General features: G+C 46.9%; 1 protein-coding gene across 1 annotated transcript in view; it reads right to left on the bottom strand.

Moving 5' to 3' along the window:
* PLXNA4 (plexin A4) overlaps positions 1–25616 on the bottom strand; it is a 511402-nt gene that overhangs the window by 35671 nt on the left and 450115 nt on the right. Inside the window, exons 20-25 of the mRNA XM_068400326.1 lie at positions 23981–24215; positions 23428–23570; positions 20205–20473; positions 16799–16865; positions 14490–14636; positions 7112–7271 (exon numbers count right to left, since the gene is read on the bottom strand). Coding sequence (XP_068256427.1) covers positions 7112–7271; positions 14490–14636; positions 16799–16865; positions 20205–20473; positions 23428–23570; positions 23981–24215 — 1021 coding nt within the window. The remainder of the gene's footprint in view (positions 1–7111; positions 7272–14489; positions 14637–16798; positions 16866–20204; positions 20474–23427; positions 23571–23980; positions 24216–25616) is intronic.

Genomic DNA, 25616 nt, shown 5'->3' with positions numbered 1-25616 from the left:
TGGAGCATGTAACCTCTACCAGCCTTCAGCAGCGTGCCTGTGGGCAGAAGGGCTCCAGTTTCTGACTACACCCAGTTCTCCAGCCTCCACTCTGAAATGAGGAATGTTTCTCTCCTTCTGCAGCACTGAAGCACCACGTCACTTCCCAGGGTACCACCTTTTGCTCAAATCTTGAACGATGCTCCATGTGGAGGATTGTCACAGCTTTCCCCGCAGAGGACTCACAGACTTGCTTATATGTAAGGGACACATATACACGGCCAAAAGGAGAGAAACGTAGTATCACCTGGTGACACCAGGGAAAACTGTGGCTTAACCACAGACAACCTGTGGTTGGACATTAGGAAACATTTCTCCTCAGAAAGGGTCATTAGGCATTGGAAGGGGCTGCCCAGGGAGGTGGTGGAGTCACCATCTCTGGATGTGTTTAAGAAAAGCCTGGACATGGCACTTAGTGCCATGGTCTAGTTGACATGGTGGTGTCAGGGCAATGGTTGGACTCGATGATCTCAGAGGTCTCTTCCAACCTGACTGATTCTGTGATTCTGTGAACCTGGACCATCCAAAGCCATCTTTTTGGTTGTCGTGTCTCAGTCACAGTGACCCAACCACATACAGTTTAGCCAGAGCCAAAGCAGAAAGTCTATTCATTTGCAGGAGTTAATTAAAATGAACTCTTGGATATGGAGACATCACCTGCCACCCCTGCTTATTTCTCCTAACATAAAAATGCAAGGACCGTTGCAAATTTCTTTTGGTTTCAGCAGTTTTCTTATCACATAATTAAAATGTATTGGGAAAGCCGCCCTTGCCTTTATTAGTCATTTAAATGAGCAGGAAGAGGTCAGCTGCTGTGTTTATTGCTGGGTGTTACTTTGGCTGGAGATACTCAGAGAGTAAGCAAAGGTTATGTTGGCTAAGCACTGATCCTGAAGTGCCCTTCATTTACTCCAGCTCCTTAGAATCTCACCTGCATTATCCTTGTGATGTCTGAGGGTGACGCTCTCTGTTCTTTCCCAACTGGACTAGATTCCTGAAAGCTAACTGGTCCCAGATATTTCTGGGAAGAGCACAAAATACTGAAGTTTGGGCTGGGCTGGGAAACGGTGCCCTTATGAAGTGCCCCACAGAGTGCCAAAGGCACTTCTACTGTCACAGTGTCTCTCTTATGTGCTTTCCTAATGGTTTCTTGGGGACAGTGTCTCTGACATCTCTCCTTCAGGACTCTGCATATCACTATGGTCCTCCTCTTCTGACTCATCTTTGGGGAGGGACACACATTCACGTAGTGTTTCGGGAGGGATGCACAGGTTCTCTGTGTTGCATTTGTCTCTGATATGAAAGGTAGGCACAGCTTTCCCCATTCTATGCTTTATTTGTATTCAAGGGCTGGACAAGGTCCTCAGAGCAGCAGCAGCTTTCCCTCTGCTCCAGGGGAGCTGGGGACATCATGGGATGTCCCCTCAAGCCCTTTGTGCTCCTGCACAGATGTAGGGGATTACCAAGCCCCTCCCCTTGGCCTTCCTGCAGAAAGGGGCCATGTGAGGAAGAGGAAGGGCCAGTCTGACTTGGCACCGGACCCACTCCTGAGCAAGACAAGGGGGAAAACCCCCTGCAGAATCACAGAATCAACCAGGTTGGAAGAGACCTCAGGGATCATCGAGTCCAACCATTGCCCTGACACCACCATGTCAACTAGACCAGGGCACTAAGTGCCATGTCCAGGCTTTTCTTAAACACCTCCAGACATGGTGACTCCACCACCTCCCTGGGCAGCCCCTTCCAATGTCTAATGACCCTTTCTGAGAAGAAATGCTTCCTAATGTCCAACCTGAACCTCCCCTGGCGAAGCTTGAGGTTATGCCCTCTTGTCCTATTGCTAGTTGCCTGAGAGAAGAGGTTGACTCCCACTCCACTACAACGTCCCTTCAGGTAGTTGTAGGCTGCAATAAGGTCACCTCTGAGCCTCCTCTTCTCCAGGCTAAACAACCCCAGCTGCAGGGGAGGTTCAGAGCATCTGGCTTGAGCTTTGCAGCCCATTTTCCCTGAACAAATACAAATCACTTCATCATGCATCTGAGCAACGACAGGGAAAGAAGCCCCAGTTGTGGTCCCCCAACTCTTCCCAGTCTCACAAGAGCACTGCACGCTCTCCTTCTACACAGGTGCTGCCGGCTGAGGTGGTCACACACCAATCTGCAAAGAAATGCGAAGGCTGTGACCAAGGGAATGGGAAGGGAGGCCGCAAAGGAGGAAAAGGTGACCCTGACATCCATATTCACAGCACTAAGTGAAAACTGTTAGCTTTGTCCTCACAGGCAGTACCCTGTCCCCTCTCTCATCAGATCTGTGCACTCCTCTGCGAGCCAGCACAAAGGAGAGACACACTCCAATCCAATTTGTTACACTTCCACCTTCCGGAGAGAGGGAGGGAGAGGGGGAGGGAGGTAAAAAATCCCATTATCTTTATCAAGCCTTCCAATCAGGAGCAGCGGTAAATGCAAACTCAGGAGACAGCTGCTGTGAAGCCTTTATATTTCATTCAGCAGATAGCGTATCTTTTTATTGCACACAGGAATTACTACTTCTTCTTTTTTTTTCTTCTTTTCTTCTTTTTTTTTTCTTTTTTTTTTTCTATTAAGAAACAACCTTTCTGTTCAACTTGAGTGGGAAAAAGGAAATTCCAGGGGCCTTTGACACAAAGGTGCTTCTTTGAGCTGTAGCAATGCCTGTCTAGGAGATGACTCTATGGGGAGATGGGAGATGGGGACATGTCCTCCTGCACCTCAAATCCTATAAAAAATGAACAGCCTACCTGTGCCTTCTTGTGCCTTCTACACCTCCCTTGTGCCTTCTTTCTGATCCAGGCCACCCTGAAGATGCCCATTGAACAAGGGAGAAAAGTGCAGCAGAGAACATTTTTCAGGGGCAACTGAAATAGCCACGTGGATGGAAGACCTGCCAGCTCACTCCAAGCGCCTTTGTTTGAGCTGGTCATCATCAGTTACACCATCCTTTACAGGCACTTCGAGGTCATGGTGCACACAGCCCATGTCAGCCAACTGTTCATGCCATACACTGTGCTTCCCACCCTTTTTCTGCAGACACTGAGGCTCCCATGAAGGACTGTGAAACTGTTTGTGGCTGACTGTGCACAGCAATGGCATGTGGAACAAATGCATGTGGCTGACCCCGGCTCGATGCCTATTTCATGATCATTTGTGCTCATGAAGGATTCGTCTGAATAGCTGGGGGGCTGCTTTGAGTCCTATGAGTATTTTTTAACTTCCTAATAATTTCCACGCGAGAGACAGATTGGCATAGGAAATAGGAGAACAAACTAGTCTAGTGTGTGATGATCTCTAGGAAGACAGGAGAAACTCAGCTCTGCTTCTAGGGTGGAGAAAGGAACACCATGGTTGGGAAAAAAATAGTTCACATCAAAACACACAGATGGAAGACACTGGGGAAATATCCTGTATATGCAAGTTGTCTGCCTTGCTGTATATACACTAGAGTTAGACTCAGTTTAAATGGCTCCTAAAGGTTGAACCCCTCATCCCAGTACTGCACCATCAATGAAGCAGTGAAACCTTGCCCTGACAGGGTCCACAATGAGCCTGAGACAGTGTCACTGAGTGCAAGGTAGTCAACCTAGCAGCTCCCATCAACTCAGCAGTCCATCTCAAAAAGCGGATGAAACACAGGGAAGAGAGAATGCCTCAGCATGAAGCCAAATCCCTGTTTTGTGATGTTTTGTGATCCTCACACCCAAATGGTTTCCCAAAGACGGGGTATTTTATTTATGGTGAGGGCTTTAAAAAAACAATAATAACAAAAATAGCCACTGCAGAAAGAAGCCTTTACTCAGAGGGCTGCAATTTGGATTTTGGACTAAAATGTAACCTCAGGGTGTCCAAAATAAGTGCTTTCAGCTGACAACCCCCTCCATGAGTTGTCTGGGTAACTGCAAAACATTATGACATTTGCGACACGTACAAGTCACTCTGCCTGCAGCTACCCTGCATTTAACAACTCAAAATAACTCATTAGCTTGTTTGCTTTCTTCCGTGTGAGCAATCTGGCCTTAGCATGGACAGAAAGCCCAGAAAATTGTGATGATAGTAGAAAACGGTGTTGTTGTTTAGAAAACCATGGATTTCAAGGCCAGATTACAGTCATCTGCTCTGACCTACTGTTTAGCATGGACTGGCGGGGCTGATCAAGTCGCCTTTGCAGTTCTGAGCGTTCAGCCTGGGGCAGGTTGATCCTGAGAGCTCTGTGCTGTTTTTAACGGCCAGTGGTGCTTTCTGCTCTCCCCTCGCTGCCTTCACTCTCACCAAAAGGATGCCAGGTGCCAACAAACATCTTTCCCTGCAAAGAGGCTGGGCTGGAGCTGTGGCTGGACGTGTGTGTCCTCTTGTTCCTGCTTCACCCATGCCAGCCCTGCTCCTCCCACCTTATTACCTGCTGTGCTAAAGGAGCCTGCAAATATGCTGCTGCTGCAAGACCCTTCTACTAGACGAGGATTTTTTTTGTGTTCTGTTTTGTTTTTTTTTCCCCTCAACTGCATCATCAATGCTATAGGTCAAAGAGCTGCTCATTAAGCAGACTCCTGTCAGTATGGACAAGTCTATCCTCTGAGGGGTGCATACGCTCATAAATACTTTCTGGAACTTGCTGACCACTCAGCAGGTCAATATTGCTTAAAACAGCAACAGTCCTGGGTGCAAAATTGTCAGGCTCCAGCTGGGACCCCTCACACACACTTCTGTATCTGTCAGTTTTCAGAGATACAATAACAACATCTGCAGACTCCAATTTGTCCCTCATATTTGCAACGTGCAGGTAAAATTCCTGCCTCCCAGTATGGGTCCATCATTCATCCCCACAGCAGAACAAACTACTTCCCTCTCATACCCAGTCTGACAACTGAATGTGGCCACCATCTGTGGCCACCATCCAGCATCAGAGAGGTCAAGAGATCTGGCTGTCAACCTCACTTCTCCGGTCTACTGTGCCCTGGCACCCTGCTCTATCTGCCCTCCTGCTCCCCGTAGCACTCACCATTCCCCTGCTGACTCACAGCAGCTCCAAAATCACCTTGGGTCCTTTCCTGATGATGTATATGATCCTTATTGCTGCTGGTTTTGGCAGCTGGTTTTGTTATTGTAACTGCCTTTCATGAGCAGGAACCTTGCTGTAATTTCTGTCAGGAATCCCCTCCTCCCCTACACATATGCACACACATATAGACACTTTAATCCCTGACCTCTCATTCCTGCCTCCATCATTGCTGTGAATTGTTTCTCTGCATCAGTCCATTCCTTGTCCTTTTGTTTCCTCTTCTACTTTGCTGGGTTTTATAAAATTCATCATTTTCCACTCAAGTCTCTTTCACTGAAGGTCACTGAGGGCAAATTCTGGCAGGTACAGCCACAACACAGTTCCCAGCTCCCTATCAGACACCTCAGCAATGCTCTGAGAAGATTTTTCTACATTCTTTCACAGTAGCCTCCAGGTGCTGTATCACATCTGCCTGTGGACCCCAACTTCAGATATGTCACCCCTTCCAGCATCCTTGCTCCAGATTTTGGGCAGAGATAGATTTTGGCCTCAGAGGCACCCCTGCACTGGACTGTACAGCTCCCTGTGTGCCCCACAGATCAAAAGCACAACTGCCTCGAAATGCAAGTGAAGCTGGTGCAGCTCTTTCCACCCTCCAAGCAGAGGAATGCATGAAGGAGCAAACCACTGAGAAAAAATACATGAATACATTGACAGAGGGACGAATCTTTCCTTAAGACCTCCTAGTCCTCTGCTGAAAGGAAACCTCAGAGCATCAGCTCCCAGCCCTGCTGTTGGTGGTGGGGTGCTGGCAGGAGAGGGAAGCAGTCAGGGGTGAGATGGATGCAGCCCGCTGAATGGAGGATGCTTCATCCCCTATCCTGTGCCTGGACAACGAGTAATTAATACTGCTTGGGCTGTGACTTTCTCAGCAAGAAGATATGTATAATCCAAACCCTCACTATTCAGAGAAGAGCTAGGAATAAATCTCTGCAGCCTGAACACTGCTGACAACACCACCCTGGGAATTTGGTGCTTTTTTTCCAGGAGTCTTTGGCAGGACAAGGAGAATAGAATCATAGAATCATTTTGGTTGGAAAGGACCTTTAATATCACCGAGGCCAACCGTTAACCCAGCACTGCCAAGTCCACCACTAAACCATGTCCCTCAGCACCACATCTACACGGCTTTTAAATCCCTTCAGGGATGGGGACTCCACCACTGCCCTGGGCAGCTTGTTCCAGTGCTTGACAACACTTTCCGTGAAGAAATTGTCCCTGATCTTCAATCTAAACCTCCCCTGGCACAACTTGAGGCTGTTTTCTCTCGTCCTATCGCTTGTTACCTGGGAGAAGAGACTAGCACCCTCCTCGCTACACCCTCCTTTCAGGCAGTTGTAGAGAGCGAGAAGGTCTCCCCTCAGCCTCCTTTTCTCCAGGCTAAACAACCCCAGTTCCCTCAGCCACTCCTCATCACACTTGTGCTCCAGACCCTTCACCAGCTTCGTTGCCCTTCTCTGGACTTGCTCCAGCACCTCAAGGTCTTTCTTGTAGTGAGGGGCCCAAAACTGAACACAGGATTTGAGGTGTGGCCTCACCAGTGTCGAGTACAGGGGGACAATCCCTGCCCTAGTCCTGCTGGCCACACTATTGCTGATACAAGGCAGGATGCTGGTGGCCTTCTTGGCCACCTGGGCACACTGCTGGCTCATATTCAGCCAGCCATGAATAGTCCCAGTCATACCTTTTCCATACCCTTGTCCAAACTGAATTCTGTGAGCAGAAAAGCTGGATGGCTACTGGTCTTTTTATGTCCTCAAGGCCAAAGATTTCATGTGCCAATAGGATATGCACCAATTTAATCACTCTCTTCTGCCTTCTCGCCATTGCTGTTGCTCTGCCTTGCACAAGCACCAAGGGTACACCCAGTCTGGAGACATGGCACTTGCCCCAACAAACAGTGTCTAGACTGTTTTTCATTGTCTCCCATCTCCCCTCTCCCCCCAGCCCAGGGGTAATCACGGCCCACTGTGCACTCACATACCCAAGTCCATATCAGCAGCTTTGGGCCGGTGAGAGCAGGGCACGTTCTTGAAGATGGCATCAAGGATTTTCTCCTTGACCTGCGTGATGGTGTCACAATTCAGGATCTTCACCGGGATCTCAGGGCTGTTCACGTTGTCGGGGTTCACGCAGCTCAGGACCTGAGAAAGATGCAGTGATGCAGGAGATGCATTTCACAGCAGCACGGGTACCCTGTGACCACCCTTACACAGCCACCTTCTTGCAGGTCCCTGCGTCCTACAAGCCAGAAGGATCTAGGGTGCAATAAGGTGGAAAATGTGTACCAAGAGTATTCCCTTATTTGAGAGGGAACAGAGACCTGGTTTCACAGGGGGTTTACATCCATCCATGCCTGTGCTGCTTTCAACCCCTTACCACTGTCTCTGTCCAGTGAATTAAATGTAACTCAGGATTTGGCTCTCAGCTAAGCTCTGTGTGATCCCAGATGTTGCAGCCAGTGGCTTGGGGCTGATGTGAAGTTTTTTCTGAACTTGTGTCTCATGCCACTTGTCTCTGTGAGGTGCAACTACTGTACCTGTGGGAATAGCCCTTTATAGTCAAGCCTCATCTCCTTTGGTATTTTTGCTATATTAATAACAGGAAGCCCATGAGTACCAGCTCAGGTTCTGGTGCTTTCAGTAAAGATGGCATTCACCAAATGGTACCAAACAATGGTCATTGACACACTCTTTTCATAGAAACCATTAAAAGTGCAATCAGGCTGACCCTAGTTGGAGCTGAACTGATATCCAAAGGGTTCTCCAGAGCTTTCCTTGGCCTCTGATCCATTCCCTGCTCCCTAGAGAGCTGGCAAGGTGACCCAGCTCAGTAGTGACCTCCTTGCATTGCCACCTGATTTTGACAGTTTAGGTAAAAGTGCTTTTCAACATCTCAAACTTAAGTTTGTCCATCTTCTGCACAGTACAGGACTGGCCAAGACCGTTCTCAGAAGAATGTTATTAATTTGAAATGCAGAACAAGAAAATTGACCCAACTAGAGAGGTCTCTCATTTCTCAGAAGGAAAATATAATTTTCTCCAAAGACTCTGTCTAAGAGTAAATGCAAAGCACATGGGGTGCTGAGGGAGGGAGGGATGCCTTAAACACATGCACACAGTGTTTAACAGCAATCTGCCCACTAACTCTTGACCATGTCTACATCAAGCATTCTGCTCTCCTCTGGTTACAGGAGTGTGAAGTCTATAAACTTTTATAAACTTAGCACACCTTTGCACTTGGAAGGAGTGTTCAGTGATGCTCCTGGCTATATACGGTCATTAAATGTTCCTGTGCCACTTTTACAAGTGCAGACATGTTAGTTTTGGTGCCTTAGATAAATTCTACCTTGACTGTAAATTCCCTACTACAGTACACAATAGGTACTGGACTCCCCATCACTTTCCATCTTAACCTACTAAGGTGCAGTGGGATCTCAAAGTGGCTTGAAGCTGGGTGAAATCATATCAGTATAATTATATATTGGCTCACCAGGCTCCCTTTGGTGCTGTTATGCTCAACTACGAGGGACTTGTGAAGCTATTGCTTACAAAGAGCTCTGTGATCTTTCTGGATGAAAGGGGAGATGTAAATATGAGATATTGATTAGATCATCATGCTATTATTTATATGTCACTTCCAGGAGTATTGAAGAAGCATCAATTCAGAGAATAATAATGGCACATATTTACAGTTCTGTGGCATCTTTCATCTCAAAGGATCACAGAACTTCACATAAAAAGCACTGTTGAAATGCATCCAGTGTTGAGGTTATTAGTTGCCCCCCTCCCATTGCACATCTGTAGGGAAATGAAGCAGTGGTGGCAGTCTAGGACACATTTTTAGAGCGTTATGGGGGTCACACATGGTTCTGGAGACCAAGTTAGTCTGCAGGTCTCTTTCAGTGATCTCAGCTCAGCTAAGGTGGACTGAGCTGATGCCAGCCAGAGCAAGCTCTGTGGTGTGATTCAGTTGTGATGCAAACACCTGGGGTTCAGTTCAGTTCCCCACACAGAGGCACTTAGCGCTATTTAAAAATAACCTGGGCTTCCCTACCAGTCATCTAGCTACTGGTGCTCAAGGGCCAATATCTCCTGCAGGTGCTGACCAGTGCCCATCACGCCAGCACCCACCATCGTCCAGCTGGAAGCTGACAATGGTGATTTGCTCTTATAACTTGGTTGTCCTTGGATTTCACAGCGTGCTAACTTTGGAAGGTGACACAAAAACTCTGCCTGAGAGAGCCATGATCATTCATGCCCTGACTACAGTAGTCTCTGCTTTCTTCTTTTCCAGATCAGTTGCAAGAACAAGAAGCAGGGAAGGCAACATTTCAAAGGGCTGTGCAGAGAGAGGTTTGCTCTTGGTGATCTCAAGCACAGAGGGGGAAGCTGGTAGTAGCTGCCAACTCCTGGACACCAGTGTGTTCATTTCAATGACAGTCATGAGGCTCCTTTCAAGATTTTAAGTAATTCAATCATTGTTTATACATACCAGGAGCCTTCCCAGAGCACAGTGGCTTTGACATATATGCCCCAGGCTTCACATCAACTCCCAGTTGGTGTTTTCCAACTGTTCTCTTGTGGAGCACTAAACTTTTCTAAGTACAAAGACTTCAGGAATTTTGCAGGGTGCACCTCTGTGTTGCACACACTAAATGGTTGTTCTTTAGAGATTGTCATGGGCCCTATAGAAGTCATCTTTACACCACAGATGATGATTGAAAATCTCTACTCTCCTTCCAACAGACTGAAGCTCCTAATCATAATGAAGTGTTTGCAATGGAGTGAGAGATTCCTACCACTTCCATGGAAATCTTACCAAGGGTTTCCTCTTTTCTCCCCCCAGCTTTCTGTAGATTGTCCTTGGTAGGAGGTGACCAGCAGAAAAATTCTAAGCATTGGCTTTATCCATTTAGCAGAGTTCAGATGCTCCAGTCTTGCTGGAAGAGTAAGGTTTGCCCTGTTCTTCACCCAGGGCTGTCCTCATAACAACCAGTGTAAGACAGAGAACTAATCGCATTGCTCCTGCAGTGCTGCCCACCTATGTCAACACAATCTTTGATGTCAACTGGTGAGAAAGAGACCCCTGAGGTGACCTGTGTTGTGTTCCTGCATGATCAGTCACTCTGAGGGAAGGTTTGGGACACTATCTCCTCAATGCATTCAGTATTACTGCTCCATCACCCATCCCACCTGCTTTTGAACCCTCTGGGGCAGAGCTAGCAAGGTGGATGAAGAGGAGAGGGGACTTCAGTGTCACTCAAAGAGATGCTGAATGTTTTGCCCCTGAGAGGACACCAGCACTTGGCACTGCTGTTTTGCCATGTGTTGAGGTCTGTGTCAGCATAGCATAAGGACAGTGCCAGTTGTGGGGTCAACATGGAAAGGTATGGGACTGGGAGTTATAGAAGTAGCAGCCTCTGGGCCCTGCTCTCCCACTGACTGTGTGTGACCTTGGGGCATGTCATGTCACTGGATTTGTGTTTATTGACCTTTTTCTACAGCCTTGGGCTTTTTTTTTTCTGCCAGACCTTCCAGCCATGAGCTGTCTCTAAGTGTATATATACATACATTGCTTAGCACTGCTAAGCCCCGATCTCCACTACGGATTACTGACATTTAAATAATAAAGGCACATCTTGTGATTACTCATATGGGTACGCTGGCTCTGAGTTCTCTGCACTGTTTGAGTGGTCTGCCCTGAGACCAGGACATCACTACAGTTTCTGTCCCAGGGGCACACATCTTTCTCTCCCTTCTAGATCGGGCTAAGGAAGGTCCAAGGAGGCTAGCCCATAGCCAGGCTTGGCAGTGAGCATGGAGGAGAAATACCTCCAAACAGGCCAGGCATGGGAGAGCCTTTATATCTTGGTAGTGGCTTCCTCCCTGCCACCAAAATTCCCTGAAAAGCCTTAACCAAAGGCAGCTTAAAGCATCTTTATCCATCTGGAATATGTTGTCAGAAGTGATCCGATTAAAGTCTCAGCACTGGAGCCGATGAGATGTGCAGGGACCACGCAGAGCATGCCATGGCTCAAGATGTACTGGGCAGCTCCCACCTACCACCCCTAAGCACTAATTAGCCAATACTCTTGACAGCTTCTGACACACATCAAGGTCTTTGCTGTCCTGCATTATTTGTATCAACAGAAATGAAGCTGATGCAGGAGATGGATGATCTTTCATCTCCCCGTGGCAGCAGAGCAGTGGCAGTAGGGAGTGTGGTTTTGCATCTGGGCTCTGGTTTGGTGAATGGTTAAAAAATTACGGATTCTGGCAAAGGCAGATGGCAGTCAGCAGGGATGAGATCTTCCTGTCTCTCATAGATGGAATAATCTAGCTGGGTTTTTAATAGCACTGCAGACCAGAGATGATGGGCACTGACTGCTTAGCGAAGACATTAACACAAGAGGGTGTTTCTCTGAGGAGAAGTAGGGAGAAGACCTACTGTTTAGCTGCAACACATTTATTCTAGCAAATCACATCTGTAACTTGCTTAGTTTCTCCTGGACTGGAAAATCCCTTGTAAGTACAGAAATTGTTATAGACTGCAAAGATCCCAGGCCACTGAGGGCTGCTTCCTTGGAGAACTGTATGACCTGGCAGATAGCAAATTGGAGCTATCTGGTTTGGAGAGAAATCAGACTGAAACAATCTAAATTGAGTGAATGAGGTGTGTATTGTAAAAGCAGTAATTCCAGATGTCTGCAAGTGCTCTGTCTTCTTTTTTTTCTCCCTGGATAAGACAGTTTCTTTGGATCTGCTTTTCACTCAAACTATATTCAAAACCATGACTTAAAATATTTGGTCATGATTAATGAAGGCTAAAGAATAAATGCCTTCCAAAAGAAGCTCTTGGCCTTGTCTTCCTGGAATAATGACAATAAACAGCCTGTTTCGATGTGCCATGCTGCTGGAATTGTGATTTAACTCAGTCAAGCAGTCATCTAGCACTCATGAAATGTGAACAACCCAATGAATTTTAGCCACACATACTGCAGAATCACAGTGGTGACCAGGTGCATTCGGTAGAGACCAGGAGACATTGAGGGAATTCCTATATTACAAATATTGAATCAGTTCTTGCTTTATTTCATTACTATACATTTTTAATAAAAGACGACAAACTGCTTAAGGAAGGTAGAGGAAGGACAAAATAAAACAGAAATAAAGAGAAACAGAAAGGAAGCACAATCCTATTCATATTCTGCTTCTTCTTAATCTCCTTCACTGAAGCTGATCTCTGTAAATCTGCTGAGATTCCTATCGGGATATATTTGTCTGCTCTTGAGATGTAAGAGGGAGAGCTGATTAACATCAAACGACACAAAGCGAATGGAGGAGAGCTTTGTTCAGGCTGATGTATAATTACTACCCTTTGCTGGCTGCTTTATATCAAGCCTAAAAGGATCGGAGGGATTTCCTTTCGTGAAAGCGATCACTCTGTGTCTGCGTTTTTCTTACTTTGGCTCACTCTCTCCATGTGAGATCAGGCCTCCAAATTGCTAGACAACCACTCGTAATAGAAAAGAAGCACTACGCTGCTGATTTAATAGGAAAGTCACGTTTTTAATACGCAAAATAAAATTGTGGTCTTATTTAAGAGTAAAGTCTACCCCCTCATCAGACTTGGATTCAATCAAAGCTCAGCTCTAGACTGTAATTACTGAAGAAAAGCAGGCACTTCTAGTGTCAGCCCACCTGAGCTAAGATCTAAGACAGGTCAAGGAACTAACATCAACTGGATACAGCTCTCAAAGTTAGCTAAAGTTAAGTGAGATTAATGTCCCTCAATTGAAGGTGCAAACAAAATAATCTGATAAATTCAGAGCATCTTCTGACTATCCTAAAATTTGGGGTTGGAGTTTTCCGAGAACAAAGACATGGGAAATAAAGAAGTTAGAAGGATCGTTGAAGACTTGGAAAGTGTTCTTCATCCCACAGAGACTTAGAAGCTCAGTGGAATTAGTGTATCCAGGAAAAAGTGAAGGCCCACAAACACACGAAGAAGAGATATCTAATGCTCTTTAGTTGATGCTCTTTAATCAAGCAGGAAAAGGGTGTAATCTCAGAATAGAAGCTAAAGCTGGACATATGCAATGTGTATCTTTCACCATGCAGACAATTGCATTTTGAAGCAAATGACTCAGTGACAGGGATTAATTTTCTTTCCCTTGAAATCTTGAGATCAAGTTCATTATTCTCTGACGTGCTTGCTCAAGAGGAATGGCTGCATTAGCTCTAGAGAAGACATAATAGATACCTCCACTCTGTGCCTCTAACATATTTCTTGATGCCGAAATCTTCATTGGAGAAACAGGTTTTTGTTTTTTTTTTCTGGTGAGGATTATTCCTTGCAATATAGCCTCATAAAACCTGTTTTTGCTGTCACTAGCAGAAGGTCACAGGCTTTGCACTGACCCAACACAAGGTCTCAGGATGTCTCTGGGCTTGCTGTGCCCTGAGCTGGGTGTTCATGTGATCACAAGTGTCCCATGGCCAAGGGCTTGTGCCAGACCTGCCCAAGCTCAGCACTGGGGACACCCCGCATGGCCAAGGGCTGTCACCCCAGGCAGGCACTGCCCAGCAAACACCAGCCCTTTTTGTGCCCAGGCTGGGAGCAGGGCAGCTCTGCCTCTGGTGCTGGGGACCAGGGAGAAGGCAGAAGGTGACAAAGAGAGAGGGGATCAAAATACCCCCAGATGGTCCCAAGAGTAAGGAGGAAGAAATCCCACCATGAACATTGCACTCCTCCTAGGGAAGAGCTCAGGGTGGTGACAACTTGCAGAGACACCCCACCATTCTGATGTAGGAAGACAGTTACCTTTGACCTTAGGATTCAGAGGGATGCCGGAAGGGTGGGCATCACTCCAGGGAAAAGGGGTAGACACTAGGAAGTATTTTGTCTAACAGAACAAATTGCCCGTATTTGTTGTCTTCATATTCACAGGCATATTCATGACACAAGGTTCATGCTTGTCTTCCAATGCCCCTGGACCTTACCTAATCCAAGCAATGGTAAAGGATTGGCACTATCAGCCTACTCTGCAAAGACTGCAGATGATTTCACAGAACAGGCAATGCCTTTGGTGAGCTGGAGATGTTCTGTGCATGGGGCAGGGCACAATGGAAGTAACTTGGAAGCATCTGTCTTTGCAAACATGCTTCACTAGCAGATGCTTCAGCTACAAACCTTGCTGTGTTAGGGGGTGCGACTAGTCAGTCTTCATCAGGGTTACCCTGCTGGATTGGAAGAATTGTCCCAGAGAGTCAGCATGTCCATCACTGGCTTCTTTTCTCTAAACCCCCTTTGGCTAGAAGAGGCTGGACAAGCCCATAGAACGTGCTCAGAGCACTCACCAATGTCTTGTAATCAATCTGCTGTCGGATAAGCTTGTCCTCGCTCAGTGAGTACCGGGCCTCCCCAGTGATCGAGTCGATGGGACCCTTTTCCATCTGCTGCTTGATGGCACAGAAAAGGGAGAACAGAGGTTCGCCAGCACACTCCTGCAGGGGTGAGAGACAACCATGAGGTGAAACAGGAGGAGCAGACATGAGAATCCAACCTACGTAGCATCTCAATGACTGCCATGGCTTGCCATCCCCAACCACTCGAGAAAGATGCATCAGTGGGAATCAGCCTATTCCACACAGCCCAGGAATAGAGGTGACCCTCCACTTCCACAAAGTGCAACCAGCCCTCTCGAGTGTCCTGTCATGGGACAGTTATCAATGCTCTCTGGCAATGTTGGGAGTAGCGGAGTCTTGTAGGAGATATTCAAGTGATTGCCACCAGGCCAGAGCTTTGCACAGGAGCAGGTGGTAGGATGGGTCCCAGAGGACCTGGAGACAGGTCTGAAAGAGACATGAGTTGCTGGTGCCTCGTCCTGGGTGTCTGGGCAGAGTCCACAGTCTCCCTGAGCACTTTCATGCTGAAGGCAAATAGGGATGCTCAGGCAGGAGCAGCTCCATGGCCCAGGGGAGATGTGCCCCTGGATCTGTACGGTTGCATCAGTGATGTCAGATGTGTGGGGCCCAGCACAGGACAGCAACAAGCAGCCCACAGGCAGGGCCAGCAAAGCTCACCTCTCCCTAATTTCTCCTTCCCATCATTTGCACTCACTGCACTCCTCTTCCCCCACTTTTCCTAGTCTCTCCTTCCTTGCTGCCCTCCCTCTGCGCATTCGTTGCCATGCACCCCTCTTCTTGCTTTCTTCTATTGCCTCCCTTCCCCTTCATCCCTCCATCCTTCCTCCCCTCCTCCCCACCTTGCCCTCTCCTCTTGCAGTGTGTCCCAACTCAATGAGCGAGGTCATCTTCCTCTGGTGTAAATCCCAGAAAAAACAAGCTAATAATCTGAAGAAAAGTGGCCCCTTTCTCAGTTCCTACACCTGTCTCCCACTTAATTAGCTTATCTGCCAGGAGCATATTGCTTCTGCGTGTCCGTCTCTTGCCCTTATCAGGCCTCTGTTCAGGCTAAGGCAAGAAGACAAGTAGCTGAGTGGGGGGAAAAAAGCCTATTATAAAAGCAGCACTTTAGAGAGTCACCTCCTTATATCCTTTCCTTTCAGCTAAAAGCAGGAATCTGATACTGAAGTGACTGAAATTACCTTCCAGGGACCTTCAAAACTTTCCCATGTGTTCATCCTTGGACAGGTTGTGCCTGGGGAAGGCTCAGGGGAATGGGATTGATTTGTAAAGCCTTGAATTGCCAGGCAGAGGGTGGCTGTTCTGTCCAAATGGGGCTGTAAGGTGTAAGGACATCTAGCAACTGCATTGGGAGTGGGGGAGAGGTGCAGAGCCCAACTCCTTCCAAAAAGGCTGCCATTGCTCAGCAGTCAGTGACAGGTCTCAAAGGCTGAAAGACTTTTTTTTTATTACTACACACCACCCCAAGGAGACCCTCCAGGAGGAACAAGAAGGCTCAGGTTCTTGACACAAAAGTGTCTCAAAACACAAAAGGTTCTTGACACAAAAGTGTCTCAAGTCCTTTTACTTTTTGCTGGTGAGTGACCTGCAAAGCCAATGCTACCTCCCACTGGGATACCAAGCAGAAACAGCCTCAGCCCATGTTGAGTTCTGGATGCAGCAGTCAGGTTTACATGGTGTACTGCATCCAGCCCTCTCTGCTCAGAGGGTGCATGGCCATGCCCAGGGCAGGCTTGAGACAGAAGAGTCTGGGCTCAAGCTTAAATTAAACTAAGCAGAGATATGGTTACTGTGTACATAAAACAGATAAGTATGATGGAGGCACTGGGTATGATGGAGGCACTGAGCCTCAGTATTAGCTCTGAACAGGGGTGGGAGGAGATCTTCAGCCACTATGCACTGAAAATATGGGTTACCATGTGATGGAGATCTGACTCTGCTAGTAAAAGGAGAGCATTTTCAATATAGGTCTCCATAGGCTCTGAAATCTTCATGTTTCAGCACTGACCCTTAGATCCCACCTCTGTACAGGACTAAGACCAACAGGTGCTGCCTCTCTAACAAAGTGTCCCTCTTTGTTCTCCCTGGATCAGAAAACAGCCCCTCTCCCATTAGACAGTGAGATCCCTCCAGAGAAAAAAGCCTTTTCCTTTATATCTGGGAAGTTTTTGCCCCAACTGAACCTCACCAAGAAGAATTTATTAAAGCAGCTGTTCATCCAGGCATGCTGCTCCTCTTACCTTGAGGAACTTGTACAGAAGGAAGGTGAACCAGTTGGTGAGCATTTTCTCAGCCACAGACTCTGTCCTAAAATCAGCCAGGGAGAAAAAGCAAATTGGAAATGAGTTGGTCATGCTGGTCATATCAAAGGGCTAGTCAAAAGATCGGCTTTGTCCATCTCACTGCCCAGATCTCTGAGCCCGATGGAAAGTCTGGCACGACACCATCACGATTAAGCATGTTCTAGGTTCCCTGTTTTAGCTTTGGATTTAGGAAACCTGCAGGAAAATCCTTACTCCTTACTGCGCTGTTGATTCTCCTGTGACTAGGGAAGACCCTGTATGTCTCTTTCTCAAATTTCTCCATCGATGAAAGGGAGATGGCAACATTTGAGGGAACCTTCTCAGAGGAGCTCAGGGAGGATAAATCCATCAAATATGAGGAGCTCAGAGTTAGGCCATATGACAAGTAGGCTATATAAATACTTAAGACAGACAGATCTAAATCACCAGAGAATATTTATCTGGCACTATCTCCCTGGCATTTGGGAGTGATTATACTCCTCCATGTGTCAATGCGGCGCATTCACAGAGCTTATCCTTTTGCCCTTGAACACTCTATCCTCAATCACACAAAAATACATCTCAAGTCTTCAGGGTGAACTTTTCCTACAGAAGGACCAACTCAGACCTGTAAATGTGATGTGGACACCAGGAGCACAGGACAAACCTGTGTTGGCTCTAGTACGTGCACTGGTGTTGCTCAAGAAGAAAGCAGGAGTTCCTGCCTGGATGAATTAAAGTGGGTCTTCCTTTGGCTATCACCAAAGCCACGCAGGGGTTCTCGCTTAGCAGCTTGCCTTTTAGATTCCCTAGTCCTTCAACATAAAGTTGATCTTGTGTTCTCTGGAGCATGAGACTTGCAAGGGGAACAGTTTGCATCGCTGGAGCTATATGTGTGGAATCAGTCAACAACCTTGCCTGGAAGCAGTGCCCTGTTACACCAACACAGAGCAAGTCACGGTCCCTTCCCTAGCTAAATGCAGTTGATCTTTAGCCTGATTTCCATAGGGATTTCTCTGTTCTTGTGGGCAAATCTCAGTTAGATATTGGGGATTGTGGGGGAAGGAATGATAACAGGGGGTTTCTGTTTCTCCTCTTTTCTTGCCGGCAACTAAAGAGGTGATATGGTCTGAGTTTGCTACCAAACTAATGCTCTTTCCTTTGTCTACAGTGATCATTGCTGTGTCTCTGCCCAGAGAGTGCCTCTGTCTAAACCAGCCTGTTTGCCCCGTGTTTCCCTCGGTCAGTGTCACCTAGATGCTGTCCTCCATCGGTCATGGTATGATATTGAACTCCAGCAACCCCCATGCTTGTCATGGTCTGAGCTTCTCGCAGGGAACGTCGCCCAGAGGAGTGCTCTTCCGACACTTCTTGGTGTGACACCTGAGACCCATCAGATGGTGCAAACTTAGCATTACCATGAGAAAAAAGAACTGAAATCCCATTGCGTTTTTGCTCTCTGCCCTGACAACTTTGATCTTGTTGAGGCAGTGGGTGTCATGTGGGATGAACATTGGACACAGGTGAGGTGAAAAATCATTCCATCCAGCTCCGTCCTCCTGTCAAATACCCCCAAAACCAACAGGGCAGAAAGTTGTTGAAAGATTTCCTTTCATCCACAGACTAACAGGAAGAGAGAGGAAGCACCAAGTTGAATCCAGCTTCTCCAAATAATTGTCTGAGCACCAACATCTGACCCAAGGCACTGAGCTATTCCCATGTTCAGAAGTAGACTCTGTTCTGGTGCTGCTCAGTGCAGGACCTCCATCTCAGAGCACAAACCACATCTCTGACTTCTCCTTGTGATTTCAGAGCTCGGAACAGTGGAGGTGGCTTCTTTGTTCACTGCCTCTCCTTCCAAAGGCCACATTTCATTTCCAACAAAGAGGACCAAAGTTAGAAAAGAGCTGGAAGAAGGAGAAAGGGGAAAGATGGGATGCTCAACACAAGACAGGAATGAACAACCAGGGAAGAAAAAGAAGAAAATGAAGGGAGGAGACAGTTGGAAGGAGACAGTGCCATCCAGCATCAGAGGAGAAGGACAGAGAGGAAGCCTGGGGACAGCTGAAGGGAGGTCACCAGCCAGGCTGTAGGGCTTGAATCGCATCAGGGAGTCAACTGACACCAAAGCAAAGTCCAGTCTCTGCCTCTGGCATTGCTGCCCTGAATGCCAGGAAGTGCCTTCTACTCCCTTTTTAGCTGGTTCTCCATAGTGGGCTGTGTACCAGATGAAAAGCCTCCCAGCTGGTGCCACTGATCTCTTCCCTGCCCAAGCTGTCCATCGTAATCAGCTGAGGACTCTTCAAAGTTGGCTCTGAGAAGTGGCAAAGGCCATTCATCTCCAGAAGACTCCCTCTGATTTTACTTAGGGTCCTTGAATCAGAAGGGTTGGTTCAGACTGTGAAAAGGAGGTGAATGTGATCCTAAAGGGAGAAGAGACAGCATTTTCCTAAGCAGGGAAATCACGTTAATTAAATCACAGAGCAGTAGATTTCTAATTTGAGGGTTCCCACAGACTGTGTTTAGACCTCAGACCTGGCCAAGAAGCACCAATTCAAACTTGTGCCCTGTGTGAAACCAGTTCTGTTGTCCTGCTCAGCTCTTCCACTGGCTTCAACAAGCTCTCAGCACCATTGCTCAGGAAGAGACAGGAGATCCCATGATGCAGCTGAAGAAGACTCTCTGTGTGTCCGTAGTCAACTCATGAACAAGAAACAAAGCAGGGCAGTTCACGTCCCAGGCAGAAGACAGCAGCAGCTGACTTAATGGGGATATAATAAAGCCTGTTCTATGTGATATACTTATAGGTCCTACACAATACAATTGCAGTTTTCAGGTTAAAAGGAAACATAGGCATGAACATCTTATGCATACAAAAGTCCAAAATAAGGATTAGGAAGCACGGACTCTTGCTGCTTTTATGAAGCTTACTGGAAGATCCACATCAAAATCCAGAGCTAGTTTAGTTCTGTAACTTTTAATCATTGACTACTTTTTAGTTAGGGAGGAGGTGGAGCAAGATCTACAGACCCACTTGAGGATCCTGTGAGGAAGAGGAGAGTCCTCTAAGAGAAGGCAGGCTCTGTCAGGAAGTCTTAAATGAGCAGGAAACCAGAAAGGGAGAGCGATTCAGTCTTCATTCAGCCCTACCTGCCTTATTCAATCCTCTCTGCAAACAGCTTCATGACAGGCCTACGGGGTGACATGAACTGTGGCTGCATGCCATCCTGATTTCACACCCTGCTGCACAAACAAAAATCAAGTAACTTTGCCCATTTCCTTCAAAGATGACTAGCATGATTATGTTAAGACAGTGGGGCACAGGCTGCCCAGCCCAGCTCACTCCAGCCCCAGACATCCTTACCTCCGGAGCAGCAGCTTGGGATGGTTCTTGCTCTCCAGGTTTTTGTCTATGAGGTCGGCCAAGAGCTGTTTGAGGACATCAGTAGCATACTCCAGCTTGCTCTGCAGCACCGTCATGATCAGCGAGGCCACATTACCACGGTCCCGCATAGAGAAGCTGCGCTGGGACTCCAACGTGCGGATGAAGGACAGCAGGAAAACCTTATTGTTGATGAGTTGGGCAAAGAGCTTCAGGCCTTTCTCTACCCGTTCCTGTCTGTAGCCAGGGACCTGCACAAGAAGAAAGGTAGTTTATATCTTTCCCTCACTGCCCACTGTCAGACCTCTCCCAAATGAGTCACACCCCCTTTGCTGCCTCTTTGCCCTCATTCCTCCAGCTCTTCCAACTATACACTTTGACATCAAGTCAGTTCTGAGACAGGGAAAAGGGAAAAACTGCTTCAAACAGCAGAAATAAGTAAAAAAAAAAAAAAGTCTTGCATCTAGCAGGCAGGTGAGTCCTTCTTTCTGCATCACAGGATAGTCCTGTAAAAAGGAAGAGAGTCCATACGTCATCTGATGAGAGACCTCCTAGCCACAGCCAGATGATTACTTTCCAACCTTGTGTTTCCCTCCCTGAACAGCACATCAAAAAGAGATTGCTAGTGCCTGGATGCGGTACCATACCACATTGTATTTTCATTGTAGTCAGCCTGAAGTCTCCTTCTGTCTCCACCTAACAGCTCTTTTTCATCCCTGCAAGAAACCTGCTTACAGAGATTTGGGGTTCAGCTTTAAGAAGCTGGGAGAGGCAGTAAGAAAGTGAATGGGGAGGAGAGCCTGGGGTCAGGTTTTGAGGAGATGAAGAGATGCAGTGAGGCAGTGGATGAGACAGTGAGCATGCAGCTGGGCCTTGGTTTGAAGAACTAGGTAGATGAAGGTGTGAGAGGACTCTGTGAGTTGGGAGCTGTCTTGGAGGTCCCACAGCAGTAGGATCCTTGGGCTTGGGAGGCAAGATGGTTTGGAGACAGAGAGGTTGATAAGTCTGTAATATATTTCTCAGCTCTGAGAGGCTGGTGAACTAGTTTTTTTATAGAACAATTTAAGGCCTCAACACTGGACCCTGGACTCCACAGTCTTCAGTGGGCTTTACCCTTTCCAGTCCTTCTGGCTCTAGATTAAAATGGAGCCTAAATAGAGAACCCCAAACTCATTCCTCCATGTTGCTGAAGCTGTTCCAGCCCTTGGAAAAGCTCCCCTGGAAGCTGGAGTGTCTGAACACAGAGCAACAGATGTCACTGAGGTATCTATGTTTTAATAACCAACCAGATTTGGCACTCTAATCCAAAACAAGTCGGCATGCTTAAACAACCAAGTAATGTAAGGCCCCTTAACGAGTCATTACTTTTTCATTCTGGAAATTAGAGCTCTTAACTCTTTTTGCATATAGCAAATAAATTACTTAGTAGATAGTTTGAGACAACCAACCAACCACTACCACCCATCCCGCCAATAATTATTTTTCACTCACTTGCTTGAACATTTAATATTGTCTATCCCCGGGTTATTATGGAGAATTAAAAATATAACAAGAAAAGTATTTTGTGCTGCATCTGGAAGCAGTTAATTAGCAAATGAACCGGAAATAAGTAAGACCTGCTCACTGGGGGATCTATACTGGGGCCTTTTGCAATAAATAGTAACTTCATCTAGGTGTTACAGAGAAGGGAGCAGAGTGGGAACTGCCTTCCCTGATATGTTGGTAGCCAGAGATGTTGACACTGAAAGAGCTGTTGAAGCTTTACAGAAGATTAAGGGGCAAAAAAGATGAATTAAATTAAAAGAAGAAGAGATGAAAGCTGGCAGATTGAAACATTAGCTCTGTGTCTCTCTGTACGTATCTACATATGGGAGCATCCATGCTAAAACCTCTATAGGGCTCAGATGCTATTCTGTGGTCAGCTGGATGAGGTCGATGAATATAGGGATTGCAGCTGGCTGTGGGTATAATGGAAGTGTTTATGTGTGTGTATACACATATGAGAGAGAGATTCATCACCCCTCGTCTCTCGTGTCCATTTGTTGAAGCTGCTGAGATGCTCTTCCTGAGGGAAAGCAGCTTGAGGCCACGTTATCTGCACCCCAAAGGCAAACATATACAGTAGTCAACCTGTAACTCAGCCTCCTACCCAATCCCACAAGTCCTCCTTCCTGACAGATCGGGTTTTTTAACGGTTCTCTCCATGTAATTTGATGAATTTTGTCTCTCCTGAAGGGAAGGAGCAAAGATGAGCAGGCATCTCTGATTACACAGACAGCCAAGCATGGTATTGCCTGCACCAGCTCCTACTCCTCCTTTCTTCCAGCTAACCCCAGTCTTGGCCTCCATCAATCTCACCAGCCTGTGCCAGATCCTCTCTGAAGCTCAGAGCTTGCCAAAGACTTTACAGAGAGCTCAGCCAACGACCTCCCTGGCCTTGGCCATGGTGTATCCCCTGCTTCTCTGGCCAAGGTATCCCTAGAGCAGAGCCTGTCCATCTGCCAAAGCCTGAAGCAGTTTTGCAGCATGGGCAGACCTCACCAGGGGTCCCATCAAACTGATTGTCGCAGTGAGGTAATGCAGGCTGTGTGTAGACCCCAACAGTGCTCAGCAGCGTCTCACTTTCCTCCCACTGCTGTGACCTGGAGAGTTGGGGTGGAGGAGGCAGATGTGGGCAGGTTATGGGCAGACTGATGCTGTGGTTTTCTGACCTCACTGCAAACCACAAAGCACAGCAAAGTTGAACCTTCTTCAGTGACTGCAGGTTCTTTCTATAGGTGTTGCCACAAAAAAAAGCCTGTAGGTAGTGTGGGTGTCATACAAAGTTGGAGTGACACAGCCAAGGTGCTGCTCTGCCATGCAATTTTTTTCCCGGACCCTGCACAGTAGTAACTAATAAATCCAGTCTAAAAACCAAATCCCAGCATGATGAAGACCAAGGAGAAGCTTAATACAGTAGAACTAATGTACACAGATTTATGAGACTCTTCCAAATAGATGAGTGATCAAACAGAATTTAACATCTAAGACAGCAACAATCACACTCCCCTTTCAACCTGGATTTTTAATGAGGTACTGTTTCATCCCTGGTAGGACACAGCATTGTAAGCCGTCATGTCCTCACCACTGACACAACATCTTTTGTATTCAGGACAGAACAAGGAGGCATGAGAGGAGCTATAAGTAGGAGGTGTTGATTTCTTACCTCCAGGTCCCTCAGGACTGGGTGATCTTCAATGCCAGGGAAAAGCACCCTCATGGTGTAGGTTCGGTAGTCGAGGAAAGGGATCCCAGCTCCATCCAGATCGCTTGTCAGCTCATGAATATCTGTCTGTAGCTCTGCAAAGGCTGACATAAAAAGGAAACAACTAATGTAACAATGACAGTCCAGATCTCCCTCATCATGATGGGAAAGGCTCTCAGACCAGCATGCATGAGACGAGGTACAAGTGGAGAAGCAACACGTGGAGAGGAAGAAGGTGGACAAGAGCAGTCTCACCTTTCCTATAACACAGCCTTTCCCCAGAGACACATGCCAAGGCTCTCTCCAGACTGTGAGTTAGCAAATGAAGTTAGGACAGTGTGGAGGACAGCTGGACTCAGGGAAAATAGGCAACGTCAGGTTAGATCCAGGCTTGAGCCATACCCACAGGGTTCAACACTCCTTTTGCTTGTAATATTTTGGCTCAAAGCTTTGTGGCTGGATGCCTGGCTTCTACTAACACCGACACAGTGCCATCCTTCCTTCCTTAGCCTACCTTCTTTGCATTCCAGTGCCACCCTGGACTCCAGGTTGTCCATCTGCATCTGCAGACGCTTGAGGGTGAGGTCGCTTTCTCGGGATTTGCGCTTGTATGCAATCAACACGGCCACGATGAAGATGATGAGCAGGCCACCGGCCACTGCGATGCTGACTATAGCTGGCAAGCTGAGAGGGCTGTCTGGAGAGATGTAGACCATCCCTGGGGAGAACTCCATCCCTCCTACACGAGCCTAGAGGGAAGGCAGGAAAGAGTTGCATCATCTCTCCGTCAAGAGAGATCCATCATCTCCCTAACAAAGGCTGATTGATGACCTCCCTTTGTCTCCCAGGCTAAACGGATCATGAAGTACTTGGATAGAGAACAGCTTAAAAACACCTGAAATGTCATATAGAAGCACAGAGTGACCACGAATCCAACCAACAAAGGACTTGTGGTATTCTTCATTGCAGACATTCTCCAACATAGTTACTCATGGATCTTCCTCATGTCTCTTTCTTTTTTCCTTGGAAAAGAGCTTGCCTCTGAGTTTTAGTCAATCATCTTTTTTAACCATTGCTGAGGCCTTTTAGTTCTTTTCTATTTTTTCAAATATTTAACTCTGTCATTGTATAAAAGATACTTGAACGAGATCAAAAACATACCTACATCAATGTGTGACATTGTCACTGTTCCTTCCCTTAGAAATAATCTCAGTGTTGCAGTGGTTGATTCACTCCCATGGTCCCCTCTCAGATCTAGGCCACCTCACTTTGCAAGAAAGGGTTTGTTCAGCAACTTACTCAAGGTCACACAGTAAATCGCTGGCAGAAACAGGAGGAGGACCTGGGAGAGCTACCTGTCAATTATCCTGACCATCAAAGTGACATTCATGTGAAACATGGGGATACATTTTGTACCAACCCGAGCAACAGAGATGCTGTGCCATATTGGAGGGGGCATTTCCCAGCCCAGCTGTCCCCCTGGTAAGTTCCAGATGCAAAGTCCATCCTTGAGCACTGGTCTCCATCGCAGGTGACCTTCTGTATTTGGTTCCCAGCCCAGATGCTGTCAAAGTGTTGCCTCGGTGTTGGCAGTTGAACGAGAAATCCATAACTTGCCCTTAATACTGATGCTCATTAACAGACTTCGATGTGATCATCTTCCCATGCTTCCAGCAGCATCTCTTGTTTGATCAGCATCCTCAAAAAGGGATTATTTTTTTCCTCTATGGCTTCACTTAAGCTGTCCCTAGCTGCAGGAGCAGGGGAGTCTTCCCAATTAGGAAGACTTGACCAGATGTTCATCCTCCCTTATCCCCAGGGGCTGATTATTGCTCACCTGACTTTGAGTTTTCTCTCTCTAGGATTGGCTTTGTCCATCTCTGACTAACCATATGTTTAATTACATTCATGAAAATGACAGGTTACATATATTGCCTTGTTCAAAAGCTTTGGTATTCACACAGAGAAAATCTCTCAATTCATTATTGCTCTTCTTGGAGTGTCTTAATGTGCTTTACAATTAATCGAGAGCATGATATATTTGCATGGCTGAAAAGGATTATTACTTCTATTTTCCAGAGGACAAATTTTGGCATAGAGAAGTTAAGCAGCCAGTATGAAGTGTCCCAGCAGCAGTCACAAAAGAGACC

Source organism: Nyctibius grandis, chromosome 5 (assembly GCF_013368605.1).
Source record: "Nyctibius grandis isolate bNycGra1 chromosome 5, bNycGra1.pri, whole genome shotgun sequence".
Lineage (NCBI taxonomy): Eukaryota > Metazoa > Chordata > Aves > Nyctibiiformes > Nyctibiidae > Nyctibius > Nyctibius grandis.
This window is presented reverse-complemented; position numbering and strand designations above follow the sequence as displayed.